Source organism: Rhamphochromis longiceps, linkage group LG12 (assembly GCF_057381845.1).
Source record: "Rhamphochromis longiceps isolate RC_006_pf linkage group LG12, R_longiceps_female_GT1.1, whole genome shotgun sequence".
NCBI lineage: Eukaryota > Metazoa > Chordata > Actinopteri > Cichliformes > Cichlidae > Rhamphochromis > Rhamphochromis longiceps.
Window position 1 is genome coordinate 19,066,301 of NC_140568.1, and position 27,488 is coordinate 19,093,788.

The window sequence follows — 27,488 nt, forward strand, 5'->3', positions numbered from 1 at the left end:
TACTAAAGATATATTATTGTAACAGTAAAGTCTAGGTAACATTGTAGCAGCAGCTAAACTAAAAATGTAGTTTATATTCATATAAAATTACAGATAATAGCTTTTGCAAAGACTGACACAATAGGGAAAAGAAACTCCAAACAGCATTGCTACTGTTGCTACACCAGCAGCTTAAAAGCTCACAAATTATACATTTTTTTTATTTGATACATACAGACACCATAACAGTAACAGTTTCTGGTGTTACAGCAGCTGGTAGTTTATGCTAATCAAAGCTAATGGGCTACTCAGATATACGTATTTAGCTTCAACTAAGGAGGTAATTGAGTCTGTATTTCAGAATTGTATGTATTTTCAGAATAAATTATGGCCTCATTAATGTTAAGGTGCATGTCCACCTGTCGTTTTAAAATGTTTACCCAGCTAACACTTAATGCTTCAAAATATAGCCTGTACACATATAAGAGAGATTAGCTTAGCAAAAAGACTAGTGTTAAAATAACCAAAAATGTACAGTCCATTGGTTTTGTCCAAAATTTATTTAAAAAAAAGAGGGAAAACAAACTGCTACTACAAATGTACTAGCAGCTCTTCAAGCTAATTTTTGTCATTGTTGAATCCAAACAAAAAATGAAAAGAACCATATTTCTCCATTTTCAACTTTGTATTTACATTAGTTAACAAAGTGATGTTATTGGTTTACCTTTTAGTAACATTTCAACATTATAGCAACAGTTTCAAAATACTTAACCAGCAGATGGTTCTGGCTTTAAATTTAGCGTGCAGACAAGTGTGTGTTAGCATTAGCATAAGCTTATATTTGTATATCAAAATGGTGTGAAAAAAATATAAATATAAAGCTGCTGGTTACAACTGTATTTAACAAACAGACATGAGTATCTCTATCTTCTCCTCAGCACAAATGCAAAGATTGTAAGCTTATTTTGCAAACAGTTTCAGTTTCCCTTCAAGTTATAAGAACAGTAAGTAAATACCAACTAAACTTTCTGTTTAATTGCCTGAAAATTAGAGCACATCGTAAGAACATGGGATTTGAACAGAACTTGTGTTTCTCAAATTAAAAATGCATTAGTGACTGAGTGTGTCTGATTTGACTTCTGAACCTCAAATATCAACATTTAGCTGAGACTAAGGTGGTAAATGAGCCTTGGAAATATATTTGAAGTAGTTCAAAGTATTAATTAAATGAACAGAGATATCAGAGAACTGTTGACCCTATCATACTCTCTTTCATATCTCCTCATACACACACACAGTCTCACACACACACTTTTCATACTCCTTCTCTTGCTGCAATTTAAGATCAGATGGAGACGTTTCTGTGCCATTTCAGACTCCACAGAAAGTTTGTAGAGTAGTAAGATACACAGCTAAGTTCTGAATAAACTTGCATGTGTGAGTAGCTTTTGCAAAGCTGCTTCACTCCAGTTTCAAACAAAAAAAAAAAAATGCCCTGGCAGCAGAAATGCCATGGTAACTGCTGAAAGCAGTTTAACATTTGCTCAAGTGTTCTCAGAGGAGAGATATCCTGTGTTATACAAAGGATACAGTATGGGTAATTTTGTGTACTCACTGATTGTTCTGGACTGCACTTTGATGAAAGCAACCATCAAACACCACACACTGTATTAATTGTTACTGTGTGCTCCAAGCTATTCATAGCAATCGTACAAACATGTGAAAACCTTGACTTTTAGCTGACTCTAAGGCAGTAAATGTAGACAGAGATGTGTTAAAACGGCTTCTTTCAGCTCTATGGCAGGTTATGGAAGGTTATGTATCTTTACTAATGTTGGCAGCATCATTAAACTGTTTGTGTAATAGATAACAGAATTAACCTCACTCCTACTAAAACGTCATTGCAATGGAGTGAAGGAGAAGAGGGAAGCTCCTCTCAGGGAGAATGGTACTAGATTAGCGCCTTTACCCACTTGTCTATTTTGGACCATCTTAAGTGGCGTAGACAACTTTCCCAACACAAATAGCTACATTGGAGCCATTTTTGTTTAGCTGAATACTCAAATTGGAGTTTATTGTGATAGAAATGGAGAGTCTCGTGATTGACAGGTTGGAGTGTTGTTTTTCTGCTGTTTATTCTGTCCCCTGTGTGAAGGAATCAAAGTCCTGACAGCCCCCTCTCTGATCCCTGGATGAGGCCCAGTGAACATATTGACAATTGAGCCTCGTGCAGCAGCAGCAACCATCTACTCCAGGCTCTTGTTTATATGCTAATGCTGGACTCACACAAGAGGCTTGTTTTCTGTTAAGCTGTTGGTTGTGCACAGCAGGCTTTACATCACTACACTACTATTCAGTTTGGCAGAAACATCAACTGTGATGATGTTGTTTTTTTGTTGTTATTGTTATTGTCTAGGACATCAACAACAAACAACGAAATTAGTTTGGGAAGTGTAGTCCCCATAAATGGTGGATTTACAGAACTCCCTGCTTTAGTTATTCTCTTCTCTTTTTTCCTAAATTGAGCCTGAGCAGGGACGCCTTCTCATTTGTTCCAAGCTACTATGACTGTGTGACCACAGCGTCTGCAAGTGTAGGAGGAATTAAGTTGCTTACTTCTTTTGGTTCATTAAAAAAAATCCCAGAAGATTTTTCTCGTTATAAAATGTAAAAATGAAAACAAGTTAGCTCAGAATGCCTGCATTTTCAAAAATGTGCACATATAATTAAATTAAACATAATTTACCATTTAAGGTTAATTTAACAGCCTGGAACAACACACATAACTTATCTAAGAGAGGAAAATCACTGTGTAATATGTAAAGTGGAAGAAATATATTGAATTTGTGTTGATGAAAATAGTATTCCTTCTTACGCTGATTTTATTAATTCATGTTCTCTAAACCCATACTCTGTTTTAATTAGTAGTGAATATGACAGAAAGGTGTGACGGAGAGGTGTAGATGGGAGGGCAGGCAGAGTGAAAAAGGATGCCGGGAGTGATATGCGACAGAAGGGCAACAGTGAAAGCAAAGGTTTTACAGAATGGTAGTGAGACGAGCTCTGCTATATAGGAAGTGAAGCTGCAGGCAGCTGATTTAAACACACTGACAGCTGCATCGGAAGTGACGAGGATGGACGAGATAGGACACAGTAGGAGAGGTGAGTTGTTTTGGACATGTGAGGACAAGAGTGAAGTTAAAGATGGAGCTGAAAACAGGAAGGTGGGAGGTGATGGTGGAGGTGGGGATGTACCTGTAATAAAAGCACCAAGAAAGTTAAAGATAAAGAAATGTATATATTTTTCAAGTGTATCACACTGGTACTGCATGTGAATGAATTTTCTATTTGATGTTATTTATAGTGCCAAATCACAATAACAGTCAAGTCGCTTTGTATTTTAAGGTAAAGATCCCACAAAAAATATAAAGAAAACCCCAATGATCAAACCCTTTGAGAAAGCAATTGGAGACAGTGGGAAGGAAAAACTTCCTTTTAACAGGAAGAAACCTGCTGCAGAATTAACCGTCTACCATCAGGAAGACAGACGGGACAAAAGATAAGATGTAGAAGAGAGCCTGAGATTATGAATAACTGAAGATTAAATGCAGATAGATGGATTTTGACTTCGATATCAAGGTAAAATGCAGAGCAATATAATGATGAAGGCTATTTTTCCAGCCTTTATGCATTAGTTTAGAATCTCTTCCATCTGCGTTTCTGATGAAAGCTTAGCTTGATCACCATTGCAATAGGAACAACCAGTGTAATCATCAAAGGGCTGCAGTGTGGGTAAAATGTCACGCTACTATGACGCAAAACAAATTCCCCTCCACACTGACAAATTACTTGCATATCTATTTGACACATCATGGTTTGTTTTCATTTGTTGGTGATGTCATGAATGTTCAGAGGGGGTGCCAGTATAGCTTACTTAGTAGAGCTGGTCACTTCTATGCCATAAGACTAATGCAGAGTGGCTGGGTTCAAATCTGCCCTGAGGAGGTTTACTGCATGTCTTTCTCCCAGTTTTCCTGTCTTCTCTACACTCTCCTATCAACAAGAATAAAAAGGCCAAGACATACATATATAAAAAGAAATGCTGATTAATATTCACAGGGATTGAGGTCAAGTGACTTTGAGCACTGTGACTTCAGGTAGCTCTTCAGGTAGTTTTTGCAAACTTTTGAGGTCTATCAGTAGTTTGTTTTTCCATAATCCACTGTGAAAAGCTGATGTATCATAAGCTGCTCAAAACCTTTAACCTTAGTTCTCGAGCTGAAATGGTTTAGAAAACCCTGCGTGTCCTCAGAGGCCAGTGCTGGATAACCGGCTTTAGAGGGTACTTTTCTTGCATTTTTTAAATTTATCACATTCTTTATTTGTGATGAAGTATTTTTCCTTGCACTCTGCGAGCAAAGCTTGATTTATCGATCTTCTTACTGCGGGTAACATTTTGTCGGCTTCGTGCTCTGGATACAAGCGTGAGGTTGTTGTTCTTTTTTCTAATGAGCTGCTTAATTAGAAGACACCACTGACATGATAATTTTTGTATTCAAAAAATGAGTCAGATTGCTGGCTAACTATTGCTGTTTTTATTTATTTATTTATTACAAAGAACAAAAGATCAAAGGAGCATGATGTATATATGTAAATGTTAGTTCTTAGAGCACACATCTACAACACTAATCAAATTCTCAGTGACATTTCCAGCCTTACTTGTACTTGCTAAGCAGCAGTTAGGAGTGCTAACGCACACAGATAATAAAATTTGATATTTGATATAATTTGATACAGCCTCACAGCACTGCTAACGTTGCTTTTACACACACAGTGCTTTTACTAATCTACTTGATCTCTTTAGTCTTTTTCTTTAACTTCTCGCCTGCTCACTTTCTTAAAGCTTAACTTACATAATTAGTCTGCAAAAGCAAAGCGACTAGCAACTGAACTGAATTGAGTATAGTATCTGCCCAGTGCATGCATTATCCAGTTTCTGCATGTGACCACTGTGTTTGGCACTTGAACGCCGTAGGCAGCAGGTCCCTGTGTTTGCTACTCAGATTTGACGAGTAATTGGGTGCCCTGTATTCTGGCGCATGATTGTTAGAAACTGTCCCCCAAATGGGGAAACAAGAGCGTCTGTTTCTGCTGCGATTGTGCCAGAATCCTGTGGGGTGAGAACCTCACTCTTTATCTCCTCCTGGGCACCACCTGTCTCCTATTACTGCACACAGGATCTCAGCCACAACCTAATGCAAAAACTGCTCACATCAGAGAGTCAGCACAGTTTTGCTGAGGCCAAAAGCCAAGTCAGACAGCTCACAGTAATCACTTCAGCAGAAAGTTGGTTCTTTTTGATAAGTGTGTTCAAAAGGAGGTGGTTTTGTACATCAGACCTGGATGACCTTATCCCTCTCAATCTATGTTGTTCTTTTTTTTAGCATTAAAGACACATTAATGAACACCTCTGTGGGTTCACAAGCTACTGATGAACTTTGACGGTAAGCTGAATGCGATATGTCAAAGCCTGTTGCTGTTAGAAAAAGCGCTCTGACAAATGGAAACAAGTGTTAGAGGATGCATGCCTTGTCATGACTAGAAGGCATGCATGCGCACTGTATAAACTTTATTTTGCCAACACAAACACAAGTTTGTTTCCCCTTAACAAAGGATACAAAAGTGAAGTTGTACTCATTATATTGGTTTTGGAGTTTGGAGAGCAAACTAATTGGTCGCCAGCTGTTGAAATGTGGTTAATGAATGGAAAGCCAATGAAGAGCTGTACCCTGCATCCAGTACAGCTCCTCCCTGCAGGATGGAACAGCATATGTCTGTGTCTCTGGCACAGGATCAAAGGCACCTCAGCTGGTGACAGCCCTTTTGCCCATAACTATGTGAGCTCTAATTTTGCAGGGCAGGGAGACAGTTAAATTAGCGGAAACCAGTGTAGAAGCATCATTTAAGAGTTTATCACTACATTCTGTTGAAGTGACCTTTAAACTGAGCCAAACAAAAGGGGATGCGCCATCCGAGCCCGTGCTGGTCAGCACGGGGTGTTGTTCAAAGTCTGCTGCCCTAATGCTGTGATTCACAGTATCACAACAGCATCCACACAGTGTTACTGCAGTCTGATAACGCAGAGCACATGTCGTAATCCAGTGGGTGGAAGAGGGAGGCCCTGTGGCCCTGTGACTCCTTGGTCATTTCAGCACATAAAATTATTAGACATAATTGTCACCACTGATGATAAACGCTCCTATTTGTGCGCAGGTTTTAGATCTGAAGGATCACATACCTTGTAATTATCCATCTAAGTGTACCTTGACATTTCATAGGTCAGTGATTTCGTATTACCAGGGACACTAGGATAACAGTGGATCAGAACAAATAGGACAGCATGTAATATTTTGTGTTATAATCAGCTTATCTGGTCGGGGCCCAAGTGTGCAGACAAACAGGCAGCTTGGTTCGATGTGAATTAATTTGATCATGCCAGGTTTTGCGAGATTCTCGTTCTGTCGGCTTCGGACTGAGAGGGGCGCAGATGTAAGAGCAGAGCTCCCCTTAGAAAGGGAGTGAGTGATTCTGACATAGTCATGACAGCATGAAGGAAAGGGCAGTAGCCTCTTTTTAACTCTTTTTATTTTACACAGAGATAAGGTTTTTTGGTATGTTTGGTGGTTTTGCTCTTGTTTGCCTTTTTGTACTTTTGTTGTGGCTAGATCCACTTTATAGCTGTTGAAATTTGTTTGCTGCTTTATTTAAACATATGTATTTTTTGTTGTTTGTTTTTCCAGCTGCCAATGACCTTTTCCTTTTTCTTTCTTTTTTTTTTTTTTTTTTAGATAATAATGGCTAAAATGAATGAAGAGAGCCCTCTGCTGTGGATAATGTGTTAGCTGCGCCTCGATAATACCTGGAGTTCCCGTGTGCACAGTTGCACGTATTAGTGTGCCTTGATTCATGGTTTATTTGTAGCCTGTGTTTGTTCCCCTGCTCAGTTTTCGATGTTGACACTGCCTCCCGAGGCTTTAATGCTTGTCTGGACCTCTCAGCCAACAGTCCATCATGACAGCAGCTAATCTACCTGCACGGTTACTGGCCACTCTAATTTGACTTAGACGGCCATGACGCTGTCATTCATTTGCTTATTTATGCATCTTCATCTTGAGCAATGTGTTGGTACAGTTATGGAGTTGCTGAATGACTTTAAAACAATTGTTCCATCCTCTAGCAGCAACATATTGACCTGAAAATGTTTGTAAGTCTTTGCAATAACCAGAACTAGCTATACAAGCATTGTTGAGTCCTTGTTTTTGAGCATTTAGCGTCTGTGTATCTATGTGACTAAGCCGGCTGTAAGCATTTGCATTGATTCCCATGGATCTCTGCAAAGTCTACTGGAATCTAATAAAAGAGAATAGAATAACAACACACAGCTCTGTCTTTGTAGTGCAGGGTCCCCAAGTCCATATAAAGAAAATACCTTCCTGTTCACAAATCACACTGTATGATGTGTCAGCGCAGTCTTCTCTGTGTAATTTCTCCATGCAATTTATGACAAAAGTCTTTTGTTATATGGAGTTTAATGCTGTGCCATGAGGGATGAAGGTTACCATGTGAACTGAATGACAGTCTGCAGAAATTGCCCAGCAAATCCAGCTGGGTATGAGTAAGCCTCCGTGTCTGAGTGGGCAACAGCAATGGGCATCTAGCATTTGTTTGGTTGCAGCAGTGCTCATCAGATCATCAGATGTTCTCTGTGGCCTTTAAGTCATCGAGACTGCCTCAGCTGCCAAAACATAAAAAAATAAAACCTGTTTATTTTCCCATAATGCACTAGTCATTTTTTAAAAGAATGGATTATTAAATCCAGCATGGTCACGTGGGAAATGAATAGATATCCGAGCAACTGATAGGACCCTCCATTATCTACGTAGGAGTGTGTTGTGTATGCATGAGTCATTGTTTAGTTTCCATTAAGACAGAAGTCTCATCTGACATGTTTTTGTTCATGCTGTGGGATTATCAGATTTTGCAGTCTTCTCTCGGAGCCTCTTATACACACAGAGCCTGTTTTTTGTCAAATTAGCCTCGTGTGCCAGTTACCTCACCTTAACAGATCCTAGTTTATCCTTTTTGTTCCTCTCGCTCGCCTCTCATCTGCACTCTCAATTCATCTTCTTGCCTTTTTCATTCATTATGATTCATTCTCCTGCCTTGCTTGCGTTATTTCACCTTCCACTCTTCGTCTTCCCCGTATTTTGCTTGTTGGTGTTTGCGCGTTAGATATCAGCAGGCAGGTAAGGTAGCGATTGGTGGCTCAGCGAGGTCAGACCCCGGTGAAAGCGGCAGCTTCATTTCTGATTGTCCGGCACCCCAAGGCTCGTGTTTCATGGTGGTGAGTTAGAAAAAAAGAGAGATTGGGAAGGAAAGAAAGTGGAATTTAGACCAGTGAACTGTTCCCGACGCTGCTGCATAGGTGTTTAATATGCCTGATAGCAGTAGCCTAGCTGAGGTGCCTCAATTCTGTTTTTCATTTTGCCCATATTCCCCTCACATTCACATTTATACGTAGGCGTCATAAGATAAGATAAGATAGAACTTTATTAATCCCTCGGGTGGGTTCCTCTGGGAAATTCGACTTCCAAAAAGCACAGCAATGACCGAAGTTAGTTACAGAATTGTTATATATATATATATATATATATATAAAAAAAAAAACACCCAGCACGCCCCTGCGGGCGGTTTATCCTTCAAGCTCGGGTCCTCTACCAGAGGCCTGGGAGCTTGAGGGTCCTGCGCAGTATCTTAGCTGTTCCCAGGACTGCGCTCTTCTGGACAGAGATCTCCGATGTTATTCCCGGGATCTGCTGGAGCCACTCGCCTAGCTTGGGAGTCACCGCACCTAGTGCTCCGATTACCACGGGGACCACCGTTACCTTCACCCTCCACATCCTCTCGAGCTCTTCTCTGAGCCCTTGGTATTTCTCCAGCTTCTCGTGTTCCTTCTTCCTGATATTGCTGTCATTCGGAACCGCTACATCGATCACTACGGCCGTCTTCTTCTGTTTGTCTACCACCACTATGTCCGGTTGGTTAGCCACCACCATTTTGTCCGTCTGTATCTGGAAGTCCCACAGGATCTTAGCTCGGTCATTCTCCACCACCCTTGGGGGCATCTCCCATTTTGACCTCGGGACTTCTAGGTTATACTCGGCACAGATGTTCCTGTACACTATGCCGGCCACTTGGTTATGGCGTTCCATGTATGCCTTGCCTGCTAGCATCTTGCACCCTGCTGTTATGTGCTGGATTGTCTCTGGGGCATCTTTACACAGCCTGCACCTGGGGTCTTGCCTGGTGTGATAGACCCCAGCCTCTATGGATCTTGTACTCAGAGCTTGTTCTTGTGCTGCCATGATTAGTGCCTCTGTGCTGTCTTTCAGTCCAGCTTTGTCCAGCCACTGGTAGGATTTCTGGATATCAGCCACCTCCTCTATCTGCCGGTGGTACATACCGTGCAGGGGCCTGTCCTTCCATGATGGTTCCTCGTCTCCCTCCTCTTTCTTGGGTTTCTGCTGCCTGAGGTATTCACTGAGCACTCGGTCAGTTGGGGCCATCTTCCCAATGTATTCTTGGATGTTCCTTGTCTCATCCTGGACTGTGGTGCTGACACTCACCAGTCCCCGGCCCCCTTCCTTCCGCTTAGCGTACAGCCTCAGGGTGCTGGACTTGGGGTGAAACCCTCCATGCATGGTCAGGAGCTTTCTTGTCTTTATGTCAGTGGCTTCTATCTCCTCCTTTGGCCAGCCTATTACCCCAGCAGGGTACCTGATCACGGGCAGGGCGTATGTGTTGATGGCCCGGATCTTGTTCTTACCATTCAGCTGACTCCTCAGGACTTGCCTGACCCTCTGCAGGTACTTGGTGGTTGCAGCCTTTCTAGCGGCCTCTTCATGGTTCCCATTTGCCTGCGGGATCCCCAGGTACTTGTAACTGTCCTCTATGTCTGCAATGTTGCCTTCTGGTAGTTCAATCCCCTCAGTTCTGACTACCTTCCCTCTCTTTGTTACCATCCGACTACACTTCTCCAGTCCGAACGACATTCCAATGTCATTGCTGTATAGCCTGGTAGTGTGGATCAGTGAATCGATGTCTCGTTCACTCTTGGCATACAGCTTGATGTCATCCATGTACAGGAGGTGGCTGACAACTGCTCCGTTCCGTAGTCGGTATCCGTAGCCAGTCTTGTTAATGATCTCACTGAGGGGGTTCAGGCCTATGCAGAACAGCAGTGGGGACAGAGCATCTCCTTGGTAGATCCCGCACTTGATGGTAACTTGTGCTATGGGCTTGGAGTTGGCCTCTAGTGTTGTACGCCACATCCCCATTGAGTTCCTGATGAAGGCTCTTAGGGTCCCATTGATCTTGTACAATTCTAGGCATTCCAGTATCCAGCTGTGGGGCATTGAGTCATAGGCCTTCTTGTAATCAATCCAGGCAGTGCACAGGTTGGTCAGTCTGGTCTTGCAGTCTCGGCTGATTGTTCTGTCTACCAGTAGCTGGTGTTTTGCACCTCTGGTATTCTTGCCAATTCCTTTCTGTGTCCCGCTCATGTATTGACCCATGTGCCTGTTCATCTTAGCCGATATGATGCCTGACAGGAGCTTCCATGTAGTACTGAGGCAGGTTATTGGTCGGTAGTTGGAGGGGACCGCTCCCTTCTTGGGGTCCTTGGGGATCAGGACCGTCCGACCTTCGGTTAGCCAGGTCGGACGGTCCTATATATATATATATATATATATATATATATATATATATATATATATATATATATATATATATATATATATATATATATATATATATATATATATATATATATATATATATATATATATATATATATATATATATATATACACACACACACACACACACACACACACACACACACACACACACACACATATATAAATACAGAGACAAATATAAATAAAATATACAAAGGGGATAAATAGAATAAATAGGAATAAAAAATAAAAATACAAGTGAATTGCACATTTCAAGTATTGAGTCTATTGCACTGTTGACTATTTACAAAAAGTATTGCACAAGGTATTGTACAGTGAGGTGAAGAGGCACTACAGCTTAGTTGTTCCCCCCTCCTTTGTCCTTCTGTTTCCCCTCCCTCTCCCCTCCAGAGAGGAGTTAAACAGTTTGATGGCGTGTGGGACAAAGGAGTTTTTAAGTCTGTTAGTTCTTGTCTTGGGGAGAAGCAACCTGTCACTGAACAGACTCTTCTGATTGTTTATGGCCGTGTGCAGAGGATGCCCAGCATTGTTCATAATGTCCATCAGTTTCTTTAATGTCCTTTTCTCTGCCACTGTCACCAGAGTGTCCAGCTTCATGCCGACCACAGAGCTAGCCCTCCTGATCAGTTTCTCCAGCCTGGATGAGTCCTTCTTTGCTGTGCTGCTCCCCCAGCACACCACAGCATAGAAAAGTACTCCAGCAACTCCAGCATTGCCTGTACTCTGCACATTGCCACCTAAATTCATGTGGTTATTTAGAGTATTGCTATTTTATGTCCGTGTTTGGCTAAAATCTTTACAGTCGTGTCCATCTGTAAGTCTTTTTTTTACTGTTTTTGTTAATGTGACATTCACTAACTTTCATATGGTAATAATAGCAGCACTTCTTTCACAGACTAATAGCAATAAAGCATTAAATGATGATATCCAGAAGGCCAAAAGTCAAGTCTGGACGGATGTATACGCAAACTAAAACTTGACCCGATGACAGAGACTCACCGCTGTGAGGCCGGAATTCTGATTCCCTTTCATCTCACTTTTCACTCTACCTCCCTGGTCTGGGTCCAATTTCTTTTGCCCTGTGAGCATGTGTGCACGTCCACGTGTGTGTTTTGCAAGTGTGTGCGCATGTTGGCATGTTCTTGTAGACCTCCGGGAGCTACTCTTGTTTTTCCTGTAAATCTGTGATTCAGCATTCAGTCTGCATTTTACTGCACACAAACAAACATACACAGCGATACACACTTGCAGGTGCCAGATGAGTACAGTATTAGTGGAATGCAAGCATCTGTGCCTGCACACACAGACTTAAGCTGCAGGGGTTATGTAACTTACTCTGTCATTTCAAATGATTGAAAATCACAAGTCCTTGTTGTGCTGGACTAGATTACCGTGTTCTGGGCCAGGAGTAAGTGCAGTATAGTCGTGTACTAAACGATGCTAAGTAAAAGTTGTGTTTGCGTATCAGGTAACAGAGGGGAATCCTCTGTTAAAGACCTCGACATTCCTCCTGCTTCCTTGATTGCCTGACTTTTGTCTGCAACTCGGTTTGTCTGGGAAAAAACAAAAACAAAAAACGTGTCATAACATAACTTGCGATGACTGAGATTTAATGCCTGTGCACCACCTCGTAAGTTAAAGATAATGGCTTTGCTTTGCTGTGATTTCCGCTTTGTTTAAAGTGATCACTACGTGCGGAAGATTATCTCATTGTGGATGTTGGATGCCCTGCTGTCAGCTGCATGTACGGTGCCATCCTCTGTCACTCGTGCCTCTTCCTAAAAACAAGCTTGGGGAGCACCAGTGGACTTGGATTAAAACCAGGAAGTTGTTTTTTGATGTCGGTGTGTCCGACTGTGGACTGTGGACACAATGTGGACATACAAAGCAGATGTGTTGCTGCACAGACATCCCTGGGAATTTTCTTAGATGGAACCAAACCTTTCCACCTTTTCTCACCTCACACGAGTGCACTAAAATGTTTGGTAGATACATGACCTGGGGGCACATGGGACTTGTATTTACTTATTAAAATTTGACTAAATCAGCACACTGTGCTCAGATTTCAAGGATAACCCTTCTAGCATGCAATTTGCCAGGTGCACTACTGAGATGCTGCAAGTGGAGCTTGTGCTCTAAGGTTTCTGTTCCAGGAGCACATTTACGTACACACAGACTCCTCCGACAGTAAGTGTTTCGGGGCGTACTCAAACAAGGACATTTCATAATCCAAGGGTACACTGCAAACCTCACGGTTAGGGATAAGTTTAAGTCGATTTTCACCCCTTTTACATATCATTAGTCAACACAAGGCGCAAGGCATGAAAGGGAAAACGAGAGAGGGAAAAAGAGAAAGTAATGAGGTTACCTCTGCTCACTAGAGATTATACGCAGAGCTTTCCCAGCTCCGAAGATCAGAAGACGAAACACAGAGAACAGGATGGGGGAAGCCTCCTGTGTTAATTAGTCATTTCAGGAATAATACGGTAGCATGTGAGCCTTATTTTGTGGAGATGTTGCTGAGCAGTGCAGTGGAGTGGAGTCAGCAGCAAAAGAAATGAAATAGTTATAGTATATAAGCCACATGCTGCGGTTGTGTCGGCCCGGGGGGAACTCTTCATGGTGCTGAGCACAGACTGCTGTATTCAGGGCTGGCAGTAGAGACTGTACTAAATGCTAATGAGAGCATGTGAAGGTGCTCTTAATATACATTTCTAATATCAACAGTGAAACATTTCTAATGTTTACTGTTCTATTTGCTAATTAGCATTAATATAGCAGTTTTATTACTATTGTTATAATGTTGTTATAATCTGATGTAATAGAAACAGGCGCTGCCGTGATGCATTCACAGTCAGTAGACCTAATTTAAATGAAGGAAGGAAACATGAAGGTCTTTATCACATTTCATCACAGTCCATGTAATGTTATTGAGACCTTGTGATCGCAGAAGACTTTAGGCTTTGCTGGCTGGGAACATTGAATACTGTACAAATTTCTGTGATAATCCATAATACATGCTTGAAAATTGTATGGATTAACCTTAAAGTTGGTGAGAGTAGACGAAAAAAAACAGAAGATCAATATTGTACATTCTCTGGGTATCACAAACCATCCAGTACAACATGTCTAAAAGCCATGCAGTGTATCATAGAAGTAAATCCAATGTAATTTAATATAATCAAGATATGCGTGTAATGATTAACTTCAGTCCTGGTTACTGTGCCGCTGATTTGTTTTTGTTTTCCCCCTTTAAATTAGTTGAAGTTAACAAAAAATGCACACAAGCTGCACATACCTACAGTGGAAGGGTGTGACTTTGTCAAACTCAGTGACTGAGTCCGAAATAAAAGATGATCACATCTGAGAAGCTGGAGAGTTGTGGCTGATTAATTTTCTATTGATTTGCTTTATCAGTCATACTTAAGTTCACTTTATACACAGCTGTCTTACATTGAGGTTGAGGTCTGCACTTTCATTATTTTCTTTTTCAGCCATTCTGTTGTAGATTTGCCGCTCTGCTTGTGATCATTGTTGTGTTGCATGACCCAGTTTAAACCAAACTTTAGATCAGGGGTCCTCAATCCCAGTCCACGAGGGCTGGTGTCCCTGCAGGTTTTAGATGTCCTTGATCCATCACAGGTGAGTTAAATGGATAAATTACCTCCTCAACATGTCTTGAAGTTCTCCAGAGGCCTGGGAATGAACTAATCATGTGATTCAGGTGTGTTGACCCAGGGTGAGATCTAAAACCTGCAGGGACAACGGCTCTCATGGACTGGGATTGGGGACCCCTACTTTAGATGATATGCTGTGTAATTTTTAAACACACAGCATATCAGCACATATTAGGGTTGACCGATTGGACGAATATATTGACTATCAATCATTTTTACAAGGGTCATTTATTTAATTATTTGCCCATGAGTAAGTTTGCTAATAATGATGGAGCTAATAGAAGCAGTCAACAGAAAAAAAACAAAACACAAAATAGCGCTGTTTTAACAGCATCCTCTTTCATCTGCAAGAAAATGCACCCTCCTCTGAGTGCGCCCAAATGCTTGTTGATGGAGCTGCAGAAGCTGGTGATAGCCTAGCATACTCACTGGTGGACATGCTCGTGCAAGTTAGTCATGTTTGGGTACTTTGCCCGCACTATATGTCTGGACAAGCGGCACACTGCTTTGGTTACATCCTTAGGCTTACCTCTTTTCATCTGGTTTAAAGCCAAACTGTATATGCGCCCTCTAGGCGCAATCTTTGAGAAATACAATATCACTTTTCACTGTTATGCTGACCATATACAGATCTACTTTGAACTAGCTGATGATCCTGCTCTGCCTTTGCACTGCTTTCAAGAGTGCATGTGTGAGGTCAAAGAATGGCTCTTAGGAAACTCTCTTATCTTAAATGATAAGAAAAATGAAATCGTGATATTTGATAGTAATATTTCTCGTGGACAACTTTGGTTCCCTTGCCAGCTCCCTCTCTGACACTGTTAGCAATTTGGGCGTATTGCTGGATAGCTCTTTTTAATTTGATAAACAAGTGTCCGCTGTAGTTAGATCTAGTTTTTACCAACCGCGTCTCATTTCTGAGGCTAGGCATTATGTTCCGCACAAGGACCTGGAAAAGCTTGTTCAAGCCTTTGTGACCTCTAGGCTGGATTACTGCAACTCCCTTCATTTCGGTCTTTATTCTACCCTTCTTCATAGACTGCAAACTGTTCAAAATGCGGTGGCATGCCTTCTGACCGGGACTGGGAGGTTTGCCTCTATTACCCCTGTTCTAGCTGACCCGCACTGGCTACCTATTAAATACCGCATCCAATTTAAAATACTGCTGCTTACTTTTAAAATTATCAACAACACAACCCCAAGCTACCTTAGACCGTACATTCCCGCTAGAGCACTAAGATCGTCTACTCAGTTACTCCTGGTGCAGCTAAGATCTCGGCTGAAGTCTAGAGGTGACCGTACGTTTGCCTTGGCTGCACCTGATTTATGGAATAACCGCGTGTCTGATTCTATCCAATCATTTAAATCACAGTTAAAAACCTATTTATTTAACCTTGCCTTTGCTGCTCGTTAATGCCTGTAGCAGATCCCTAGACTCACTCTGTATTACCTTTTATATATATCTTTTATGGCTTTGTGCTTTTAACATGTTTTACTTGATATGCATTTTATGCTATTCCTGTGTTTTAGTGCCACTGACCTGTTAGCATACGTGGTACTTTGTTATGGTCCTATAATATAATATTTATAATATTTATGGCTTATTTCCTGTCTTTTATGTGAAGCACTTCGGTATACCGTTGGTTTTTAAATGTGTTCTATAAAGTTGTGTATTGTATTGTATAAATCCCAAATTAGCGACTTTATATTTTTTAGTGCTGTCAGGGTTAACGCGCCGTCATCACGACTAACGTGATTAACAATTAACCCATCTGGAGCGCAGACTGAGTCAAAATCCCTGAATTGTCTCTGTCAAAACATTTTGCGCAGTTTGTCCAAAGTTTGTTCATTCTCTGCTCCAGATGGGTTGCGTTAATCCTGATGACCACGTTAACGCCGACAGCCTAAATTTTTGGGGGAAATTACTTCGTCCATGTTTGGACTTCTTCTGTGTTGTAAACGCGTCACCTTTCCAAACAAGCCACACATCTTCAGTCTTTATCTAATTGTACTGTCATGAATTTTGGCATTTAACATGCTAACTGAGGCCTGTAGAGTCAGAGATATAGCTCTTGGGTAGACCAGCAACTGACTTAAATGTTTTACACCAGTGAATGATCTTGCTTCCTGTAGCCTGATGACATTCAAACTGTTTTCCCTTATAATCCTTCCCACACTGTTGGGCTTCTTTCCTCTTTGGCATTATGTTTACACACACCTGAATGCTCCAGACCAGCAAGCTGCCAAAACTTCTGTTTTTATAGAGGTGCTCACATTTGCTGATCATCAGTTACTCAACTGTACTTGATTATCAGCACCTGGCTGCTACTTATCCTCTTAATTCCTACAGAAGCAGTAATGGTGTACTTGGTTTTTTACCCACTGCTTCTGCACTATGGCTTAATTTTTGTTTTGCATGTTTTATAATTCATCTGAGGTTGTATTACCTGATTTTGTATGCAAAAACCTTAAGATTTGAATTGTAGTATATCCGACACACGTAGAGTAGTGAATGCACCTCTTTTGTGCATGCATTTGCATTAGTGCCACTGAGGCACAAATGCTAGACATAGCCTAATGGAATGGTCTTTCTCATCTATCTTCATCTGCTGTGCAGTAAACGCCTCTTCACTTATACAGGAGCTCATTACTCACAGTGGCAGCCATTTGAATCTTTTATCAGAGGGATTTTTAATTGAACACTGGCAAATGTGCTCCAAACAAATGGGCTTCAGCGAGCCTGCGAGCTGTGTGTTTGTATGCGTGCGAGTGAAATATTCATCGGGTGAGTTTGCGCAACGCCGTAGCCGTCTGGTTCTGCAAAGTGTACACATTAGCTACCAGCCCACATGGGAGATGGCGAGCTGTCTGTAGAAACTGTGTGTGATTCACTCACAGGGAATCATTTCTAGAGTGTAAAAGAAGTCGTAGAAGAACTCTGGAGTTTTAGGGCCTTAAAGTCCCAGAAAAACACCTGCAGCGGATAATCAATCCCACCTGAACAAGTAAATGAAACTACTTTCTGTTCTTGTTATTTTAAAGATCAGCAGTATTTCCCCCTATTTGGAATCAATGCGCATCACATTTGAGTAAAATTTAGCTGTTAGTGAACAATTGGCAAAACCTAATCATACTGTTGCCCCTTTTATTCTCAGCCACGAATCATTAGTCAAACTTAAAGACAAACTGATAACAGACTCATAACCAAATTCAAATTTTATTTGTCACGTACACAGTCATACACAGTACGATATGTAGTGAAATGCTTGGACAACTGCTCGTGACCTAAAGAAAACAAAAAAGGAAAAGGCTATGAATAAGATAGGAAATAAATATGAAAAATTAAAAGGGTAAATTTAACTAGGAAGGAATAAAATATAAATTAAGGTTAAAAATGAAATAACTGTACAACACAAATTAGAATGAAGGGTAAATTTAACTGGGAAGAATAAGATAAAATATATAAATTAAAGTTGAAAATAAAATAACTGTACAACAAAATACACAATACACAATATAGAACTATATAAGAATGTATGAAGAAATCTAAATATAAATAAATATATACACGATAACAGCAGCTGTACAAGTATTAACCGGAAATGAAGAATATAGTGACCAGTGTTGTGCAAAAACAAAGTCCAGAAAGTCCAGTGTTTGTGTAAGAACCATATGTGTGGGTCTGTCCTGCATGGTGCTGTTCCCGAACCAGGTTAAGATGTTTCCCGCCAGGATGCTCTCTATGGTGCACGAGTAAAAGTTCCTGAGCACCTTGGAGGGCAGTTGGAAGTCTCTCAAGCGTCTGAGGTGGTAGAGACACTGTCGGGCCTTTTTCACCACGGTGTTGATGTGACAGGACCATGACAGGTCCTGCGTGATGTGAACTCCGAGGTATTTGAAGCTGTCCACTCTCTCCACTGGGCACTCGTTGATGACGGGGGTCTGGTAGTTCCTCTCCTGCTTAGTGCTGAAGTCCACTATCAGCTCCTTTGTCTTACTGACGTTTAGAAGGAGGTTGTTCCTCTGGCACCAGTTCTCCAGATTCCTAATCTCCTTCAGGTAGGCCGTCTCGTTGTTATCAGAGATCAGGCCCACCACGACGGTGTCGTCAGCAAACTTGATGATGGTGGTGGAGCTGGTAGTGGCCACACAGTCATATGTGTACAAAGAGTACAGCAGGGGGCTCAGAACACACCCCTGGGGGGCTCCAGTGCTGAGAGTGGTGGAGGCTGAGACATGTCCGCCCATCCTTACTGCCTGTGGTCTGCCAGTTAGGAAGTTGGAGATCCACTGACACATAGATGAGCTGAGTCCCAGATGCTCCAGCTTGGTGGTGAGTGTGGAGGGAATTATGGTATTAAATGCAGAGCTGTAGTCTATGAAGAGCATTTTAACATAATTCCCCCTTCTAGTGTCCAAGTGAGTGAGTGATGTGTGGAGGAGATGAGAGATGGCATCGTCTGTGGAACGATTTGGACGGTAAGCGAACTGTAGTGGGTCCAGTGTGTCTGGTAGTGAAGAAATGATGAAGTCTCTGACCAGGCGTTCAAAGCACTTCATCACTACTGAGGTGAGGGCTACAGGGCGATAGTCATTGAGAGAAGCAGGGTGGGGTTTCTTCGGGACAGGAACAATGATGGACTCTTTGAAGCATGTGGGGATCACCGACTGAGATAAAGAGATGTTGAATATCTCAGTGAACACAGGAGCTAGCTGGTATGCGCAGTCTCTTAGGATACGACCTGGGATGCCGTCTGGTCCTGCTGCTTTCCTGGTGTTCACTCTCTTGAAGGCTCTCCTTACTTCATGCTCGGAGATGACGAGCACGTTTCCGGTGCTGGCAGTATCTTCCTGTCTGCAGCCGTTAGCGCTGCTAACACTAGCATTGTTGGAGACCTTAGCTGCAGCCTCGAAGCGAGCATAGAAAGTGTTCAGCTCGTCTGCCAGAGTTACGGCCGCGTTCGTCATACCGGTTGTTGGTGCTTTATAGTCCGTTATTGTCCTTAGTCCCCGCCACAGGCTCCTAGAGTCACTCTGTTGGAGTTGTGACTCTAGTTTCCTCCCGTAGCGCTGCTTCGCCTCTTTCACCGCCCTCCGCACGTTATATGACGCGGCTTTGTACGGGTCCATGTCCCCCATCATGAGTCCCGTGTTGTAGGCAGCGGTGCGGGATCTCAGAGCGTCGCGGATGGTTTTATCCACCCACGGCTTCTGGTTGGGAAACGTTGTGATAGTCTTTGTCTCCACGGTATCATCCGCTAGTTTCCCGATGAATCCCACAACCGCTTCCGTAAACACGTTGACGTCATCGTCGGAGCTGTTTCTGAACATGCCCCAGTCTGCGTCATCGAGTGCGTCCTGTAACGCGGCCACCGATTGATCCGTCCAGCGCGCGACCTTCCTCTGAACCGGAACTTCCTGTTTCAGCCTTTGTTTGTATTTTGGCATGAGGAAGATGGCGGCGTGATCAGATTTGCCAAACGGGGGGCGGGATTGTGCCTTGTAGCCGTCCTTGACCGTAGTGTAGCAGTGGTCCAGTGTCCTTTCACCCCTGGTGGGGCAGGTGATGTGTTGATAAAAGTTCGGCGCTGCGCGTTTGAGGTTGGCGCTATTAAAGTCCCCCGTCACAATAAGCGCAGCGTCCCGGTGTTGTGTCTGGTGCTGTGTGAGTGCCTCATGCAGCTCGCATAAGGCGGTGACCGTGTCCGCTTGTGGTGGAATATAAACGGCACTTACAATGACCGATGTAAATTCCCGAGGTAGATAAAAAGGACGACACATGATGGACAGTAGTTCCAGATTTGGTGTGCAGGAGCGTGTGAGAGGAACAACGTTCGCACTGTTGCACCAGTTGTTGTTCACCATTAAACACACGCCGCCTCCCCTTGACTTCCCCGAGTCCCGTGTCCTGTCCATGCGGTGAACCGAGAAGAACTCGGCCGGCTGGATGGCGTGGTCCGGCACCGCTGGGTTCAGCCATGTCTCGGTGAAGCAGAGGAGATTGCAGTCCCGAATGTCTCTCTGGAACTTTATCCTGGCCCTGAGGTCGTCAAGCTTGTTCTCCAGTGACTGGACGTTGGCGAGCAGGATGCTAGGCAGAGGTGTGCGGTGTGCACGAGCTCTCAGCCTGTTCCTGACGCCGGCTCGCTTCCCTCTAGGCCACCGCCGCTTCCACAGCCATACTTTTATTTTAGTTCCTATCTTCACCTTATTCAGGACTTAATCATGAACTCTATGCTTGAAATGGGGTTCATCTTCCATTTCTTTCCATTCACACGACTGCTAAATCGTTTGAAATCCTGGGTGCACACTTGCGTGTTGACTTCAGCTATTGGACCCACCATCACGGATAAGTGGTTGAAGATTTAACCAGTAATCTGATGCTTTCCTGGGGTGAAATGCCACAAGGTTGTGGGTTACAAAAGGGTCAGAGCTTGTTCATCCTCCTCCTCATCTTGTTCTCTGACCCTGTTGCTCACTGTCTTATTAAATACAGTCAGAACGACAGCAGGTCAGGAGGGCAGCAGTAACAAAAATGCCTTCAATGGATATATTCAAGCTCAAAGCAGCCTGTGAGCTTTGCTATGAGGAAGCAAACATTCGTGCATTCTCACATTTTAGTCTCGCTCAGAGGCGTGTGATGCTGCCCGTGTGTGTGCGTGAGTGTGTGATATAGAGCTATGATAATTTTGTATGTTCTGGTTAGTTTTTATTTTATTTCAAATTGACTTTTTGTTTTTAATTCAGTTTAGGTTTAATTTAGTTTTCATTAGTTTCAGTGTTACCTTTAGTCTTTCTGGTTATTAATCTATGGCGAGGATATGTGAGAGGCAAGATTTAGGAAAATAAGCACAGGTACTACAATAAAAACACAGAACCTTTTAAAAACTGTTGACTCAAACACGCCCACCAATACCTCATTATTCAAGGTAAATTTTTCACTTAAACAACAGATGCTGCTTTATTTTCTTCCTTTCTTTCTTACAAGGATAGTTTTTATTTTATTTTTTAGTTAACTAAAATGTTTTGCCACATCTTATTTTGGTGTTTAGCTTATTTTAGTTAACGATAACGACCTCGGTGTGGTCGCACGCATCCATCCACAGCAGCAATGTTCCTCCTTCAAAGCTCAGTGATCTGGTAAACAGAGGATCTCGGTGATGACGTAAAGCTGGCGTGCATTTTGGACCGTAAAAGTAGCTATGCATTACCCTGATATCCAGTAAAAAATACTGTGGGTACTCTCATGACTATAGAAGGCATCCAAGCTTCCCAGCTAAGGTCGCCATGGTGTTGGACTGAAGGCACACAAATGAGACTAAACACACCGGCAGCCTTGATAGGGATATCCTGTTTCTCTCTGTGCGCCCCTACTGAGAAGCGAGCGGAGACGAGTTCTCTGAACAACACTGTTAGTCTGAGTAATTGACTGCGCCAGACTTAAGTCATGTTTTGACTCAAATTGCACATTGTGAAGAAAGTTGAATTTCTTTTCACTGTAATTCCAACTAATGCACTGTTCGGCTTGCAGCCTAATGGAAACACAACAAGCACTCGGATCATTTGGAGAAAATATTAGGCATAAGTTGAAAACATGTTCAACCTTTTATTTCCCCGATCAAACAGGGGATGCAGTCTACCATACAGGTATACAGTATTTAATTGCAATAATTGGGGCTGAATTTCAGTGCAAGTCTTAGTGCCAGATCACAGCAGTGGCTTTTTCCAAGAAAACCCTTAAGCTGTAGTAATGGATCAAATAAAGTCTCTTTATTTCTTAGTAAACACGAGTATGTCAGAAAATTCATATTGGGGAAAAAAAGGATAAAGCATGAACAGAAAGTTCCCGTTTCCCTAAAGGTTAATCTGGATTTCCTACATATTGTCACGTCTGTTTTGTCTTAGTTAAACCAGCACTCACAATAGCAGGGCCGTCTAAACGGAACATGGCCGTAAGTAATGTTACCAATTACACCTGTGTTTATCCTGCGAAGGAAGGTCAGCAACGCCGCTCTGCAGACGGGCTGTGCTGTGCATGCTGTGGTGTGTTTAGGGGTCCGCTGAGACCCTGAAGCACAACACAGCACTCATTATAGTTATTAGTTACACCTGTTCTGATTCTGCTATGGTACGCAGAAGCTTCTGCTGTAAAGCTGGTCAATAGACTCAACAATTACCAATATTTAAAAAATAGGAAAAATATAATGGCTTATAGATTCACAGGTTTCATTGCTGTACCATTAATGATGGCTTTTGACACTTTGACACACTTTGACGACCTTCTGGGTTTTTCCAAGGGTTGCTTCCACGTCTAACCCACAGCTGCTCATTTTGTTCTATAGGCAGACTTGAAGTATGACAGAACCACCTTAGTTCAGAAAAGAGCTGGAATAAATAGCTTGCTTGCTGTCTTGTTGATCCTGGTCAGGATAATCTTAGGCGCTTAAAAAGAAAGCGGCTGGACTTCTTTAAGTTTAAGGCATTTCACCTCTTATCCAAGAGGCTTCTTCTTTGTAGCTCTAAAATCAAACGGTGGAGAGTCCCAGGTATTTAAACCTTAGAAGGGGCTGTCCCTCGCATCAGGTGACCTCAGTACACTACATCACAGGGTGGGGCAAAGTCTCACAGTGGTTTCACCCAAAACCTCTGGTAGTAATGACCCAAGCACATAGTTAACAGTGGGTCAATGACCACATGTTTGAGGGACAACCTCACTAAGGTTAAAATACCTCAGACTCTTTACCTTTATGTTTTAGACCTGAATGAGCCTCGTGGATTGATGGGGAATTTAGTCGCTTTCTTTTTAAGCTGATAGGAGTTGTTTTCTTGGTATTTTACTCCATCATTAGATGGTAAATGGCCTGTATTTATATAGCACTTTACTAGTCTCTAAGGACCCCAAAGCGCTTTACATATCCAGTCATCCACCCATTCACACACTGGTGATGGTAAGCTACATTGTAGCCACAGCCACCCTGGGGCGCACTGACAGAGGCGAGGCTGCCGGACACTGGCACCACCGGGCCCTCTGACCACCACCAGTAGGCAACGGGTGAAGTGTCTTGCCCAAGGACACAACGAACGAGACTGTCCAAGCCGGGGCTCGAACCGGCAACCTTCCGATTACAAGGCAAACTCCCAACTCTTGAGATACGATCGCCCGCTAGATAAAACCACTTCAAGCCTCTACATTAAACATTTCACCACATTTTCAAAATCTTCATTCCATATTTAGCGATGAGGGAACAAAATCCCGTCAGATCGTTAACTTACGTGTGTTGAATATGACATGTAAAATCAAATACAAATGGCGACCCAAGCATCGCCATTGAGAGCTTGCTGACATTTAGTTTAAAGCACCTCTGTGTGCAGCTTCTCATAGGTGTAGGAAGGTCTAACCCCGCTTTTATTTGCAGAAGTTTTAAGCAGATTTTGGTTTGATCTTTTTCACGATAGTATTCATTAGGGGCCACACTCCCTCTATCCACATTTTTTTGAACCTCTCATTTCAAAGCATTTCAGCCCTTTTCCCTGACATTGAAACATTTGTAATCTCTAGCAGATAATCTCTGCAAATCTCACCCATGTACAATTCATATACACACAAACCCCTGACACATGCACTCGCACACCTAAATGCTGAAAAGCCTCAGCTCAGTCTCTTCCTGTTTAGTTTTACTGAGTTCTCTCAGGAAGCTTCTGTTCCTGACAAACCAAGCAGCTGTCCTCTGCTTTTTCCCCATCTCCCCAGGAGACTGAGATCAGCACCAGAAGGAAAGAGTGTGAAGCGCTTGATGCAGAGGTGAAGAAAAAGAATCAAACATGTCAGACTTTGGTAAGTGCCCCAAGAATATACTTTGGCCTCTGAATGAAAAGGATGGATGCTAAAATTGATTTGTACCCTGAGAGCTTTGCCTTCTATCATCACACACAAGCCTCCCTTGAGAAAACGAGTGGCAGTGATAGCATGGTTCCCTGGCAGTGACTGAAATGAAAAAAAAAATTGGAACAATTAATTGCAGGGTGCAGTATCTGTGGGTTGGGTTTTGTTGGCATGGGGACCACATTTGAGAATGAGCGATGCACATTGCTGTAGTAATTACTTGTTGTGAGTGATCGTGCACAAACCGAAGAAGTGCTGCGCATCTTGTGCAGTAGTATCTTCACGCTGTGGCTTTATTGGCTTCTTTTGTATACGCAGTCGCTCGGTACAACATAGCTGTGATGTAAATGAACAGAGGTACACAGCGCTGTGTGTGTGTGGTCACAACTGCGAAAGGTCAGAGATATGTTACACAACTCTCTTTCACTTGGTGGTTCTTTAAGGACATTTTCTCATAATGCCCCAGAAATGTCACTCTGCTTCCCGCTGGAGTGGCCTTGACTCAGGACAAAAGGTAAAGAGAAGAAAAAGGGAAACAGACGGGCCCTGCTGATTAGTAAAAGACCAAACAAACGAAAAAAACTACACATTTAATCTTATTATACTGGATTCATCTTATTTTAATCTCATGATATGACAGAATAAGTCAGTTTTGTTGGTTAGTAGAAGTTATATAGAGAGGCTTTCTATTAAATCAAACACAGTGTACCTTTACTTTAGCAATGCTGGCATTTGAATGTGGTGCTGATGTCTTAAATTAAGTCTCGAAGGTTAAATTTATTTTATTTTTTTCTGTTAAGAGCCACTCTGTTGGAGAAAAGCGAGTCGAATTCCTCTGACTGTGTGCAGTGTTGGAGGGTGAGGCAGATCACACAAGACAGCGTTTTTAATTTTACTGTTTGGTGGTGTTGGGAGGGGTGGGAGTGGTGGGATTTGTCATTGAGGCCAGGCTAAATGCCAAATGTGCTAAAATAACCAGTGACCAGCAAAGGCAATAATTACCCTGCTATATTTTATTTATTTAACTGGAGAAACATTCTGTACCTGAGACAGGAGGAGTTCTCACGGCTTCTCGCAGCAAGGACGTGTAGACGAGTTGATGGTACCAAGCCAGAGTGACTAATCAGTTTGTTTCACAGTGTGCCAAAGCTGGAGATGCTTCTGTCCATTAAAGTTGAGTTTGAGAGAGAGCAAAGTTTTTCTGCTATGAATTTCCAGTGGTTAAAGTTGGTTACCCACGCACTCTGAGGCAAAATGCTCAGCTAAAGAATTTTAGAGTATGTGTGATAGTGAGAGTAGATAAAGCATTATTCTTCTCTTCTCTGTAGTTTGAGAGCTGGGGGGAAAAAAACTGTAGACATCAAAGCCTCTTTATAAAAAGTTGAAGTTTGGCACCACAATAAAAGTATACGTGTTTGAAAGAGAGTAGTAAAAGACTAGTGCAGATGGCCTGAAATGGAATTTTTTCTCTATGAAAGGTAGGAGCTCGAGGGACTCGGCAGTAATTTAAATGGCACTGTCTGGTCCTGGACCATTTGAATTCATTTCGTCATACCCCCGAGCCCCCCCTCTATAGACGAGCTGTCTTTGTGTGTGGCTTTCTGCCCTAAATAAACACTGCATTAGGACAGTTTTCTTTGCTGCCCTCCTCTCGCCGTCCCTGCCCACAGCAGCACTTCCCTCCTCGCCCATTATCAGCCTGCTGAGTCCAGGGGAAGCTACCCAAAGGACAAACTGTCCCCAAATGGCGAGCAGAAATGGCAGGCTGGTCTCCACAGACTGCGGTACAGCTCTCATCTCCCCCTGCTCCACCAAGCTTTGAGAACAGCGACGCAAACAGAGACAAGACCAGGGAATTTTTTTGTGAGGGGATGGCGAGTTGACAGTAATGTCACTTCCTGTTTGGTCTAAACCAACTCCCTCTCTCTCCTCTGTTTCCTCTACATCTCATGTTAAAAAGAAGCACAAACGTGCAGGATTACCTGCGCTGTTGGCGAATTTTTAACAGTGTCAATAGGAATACACACTGATACTTCTTTTTTTTTTTTTTTTGACCCAGTGTTGAAATTGCACATTTTCATTAATGTCCCCCCTCATCGTGAGTTCAGCGGCCGTGTATATAAACACATCATCTGACTGAGTGTGTGAGTGACAGTAAACACTGTCACAGCCATCTGGCACCTCTACTTTCCTGGGTATCGGGTGTACAGCTACAGACCATCAGCAGAGCGTGCCTCCGCGAGCATTTAAAGCCTGTTACCATGGCAACAAGCATTAGCTGTATCAGCGTTGCTCGAATATGCGTCCGCGATAATCGAAGATCAGTGCTGAGGGAGACGGCGGGCAGGCTCGATAAGTCCAGGTTCTTTACAGCAGTGCCGAATTTTATCTCCAGGGCATCTTTGTGGTTAGCTTTGTTATCATTAAGGAGCAGTTTGTAAACACAAGCACCTTCTGTTAAAGGTGCGATTGGCATCTCATGTTGCCTTGGACACATGGCACGCACTCTAGGTGTCCAAAATTAATTTGAAGATAGACTATGTTTCTTCTCTTTTTTGTATAGTACAGAAAGTGGCTCATTTTGCTTTTTGCGTCGTGTCCGTGGAATCCTGGTGTGTTAAAGTGTTGTAGAGATTCAAGTGTAAGGGGGGAAAAGGAAAAGTCTAACTGTGAAGCTGACCAACTGTTTAAAGTCGGTCATCTTCACAGTTCTACACCGTTAGATGATATTTTAGGCACATTTCTGACACTATAATTGAGTTTATTTATACAACTCAATACCTACTGCCACCTCCTAATAATATTAGAGATTACAGAAGTCATGAGGAACCAGTCTTCAGGTAGGGGAAGTATATGCTTTCTCCTTTTGCTGGACATCTAGACAGCTGGCAATTACCTATTCTGAACGAGAGGAATAAGATGCTTTCATCCACATCGAACAGAGGCCGCTGAATATAGAGTTAGTGGGTGAAATGTTTGCATTGCTTGCGAGTTAAATGGCAGAGTTGATTCATCTGTCAGCCTTATCAAAACTTAACACGTTGCTGCGGCACACGAAGCTGAGTCAGAGCATGTCTGGACCAAATGCACATTTGGAGTAGGAGTAGCCGGGTACTCTGCCCCCAAGGC

General features: G+C 42.6%; 1 protein-coding gene across 1 annotated transcript in view; it reads left to right on the plus strand.

Moving 5' to 3' along the window:
- rimbp2b (RIMS binding protein 2b) overlaps positions 1-27,488 on the plus strand; it is a 108,354-nt gene that overhangs the window by 42,911 nt on the left and 37,955 nt on the right. Inside the window, exon 6 of the mRNA XM_085425073.1 lies at positions 24,228-24,311. Coding sequence (XP_085281199.1) covers positions 24,228-24,311 — 84 coding nt within the window. The remainder of the gene's footprint in view (positions 1-24,227; positions 24,312-27,488) is intronic.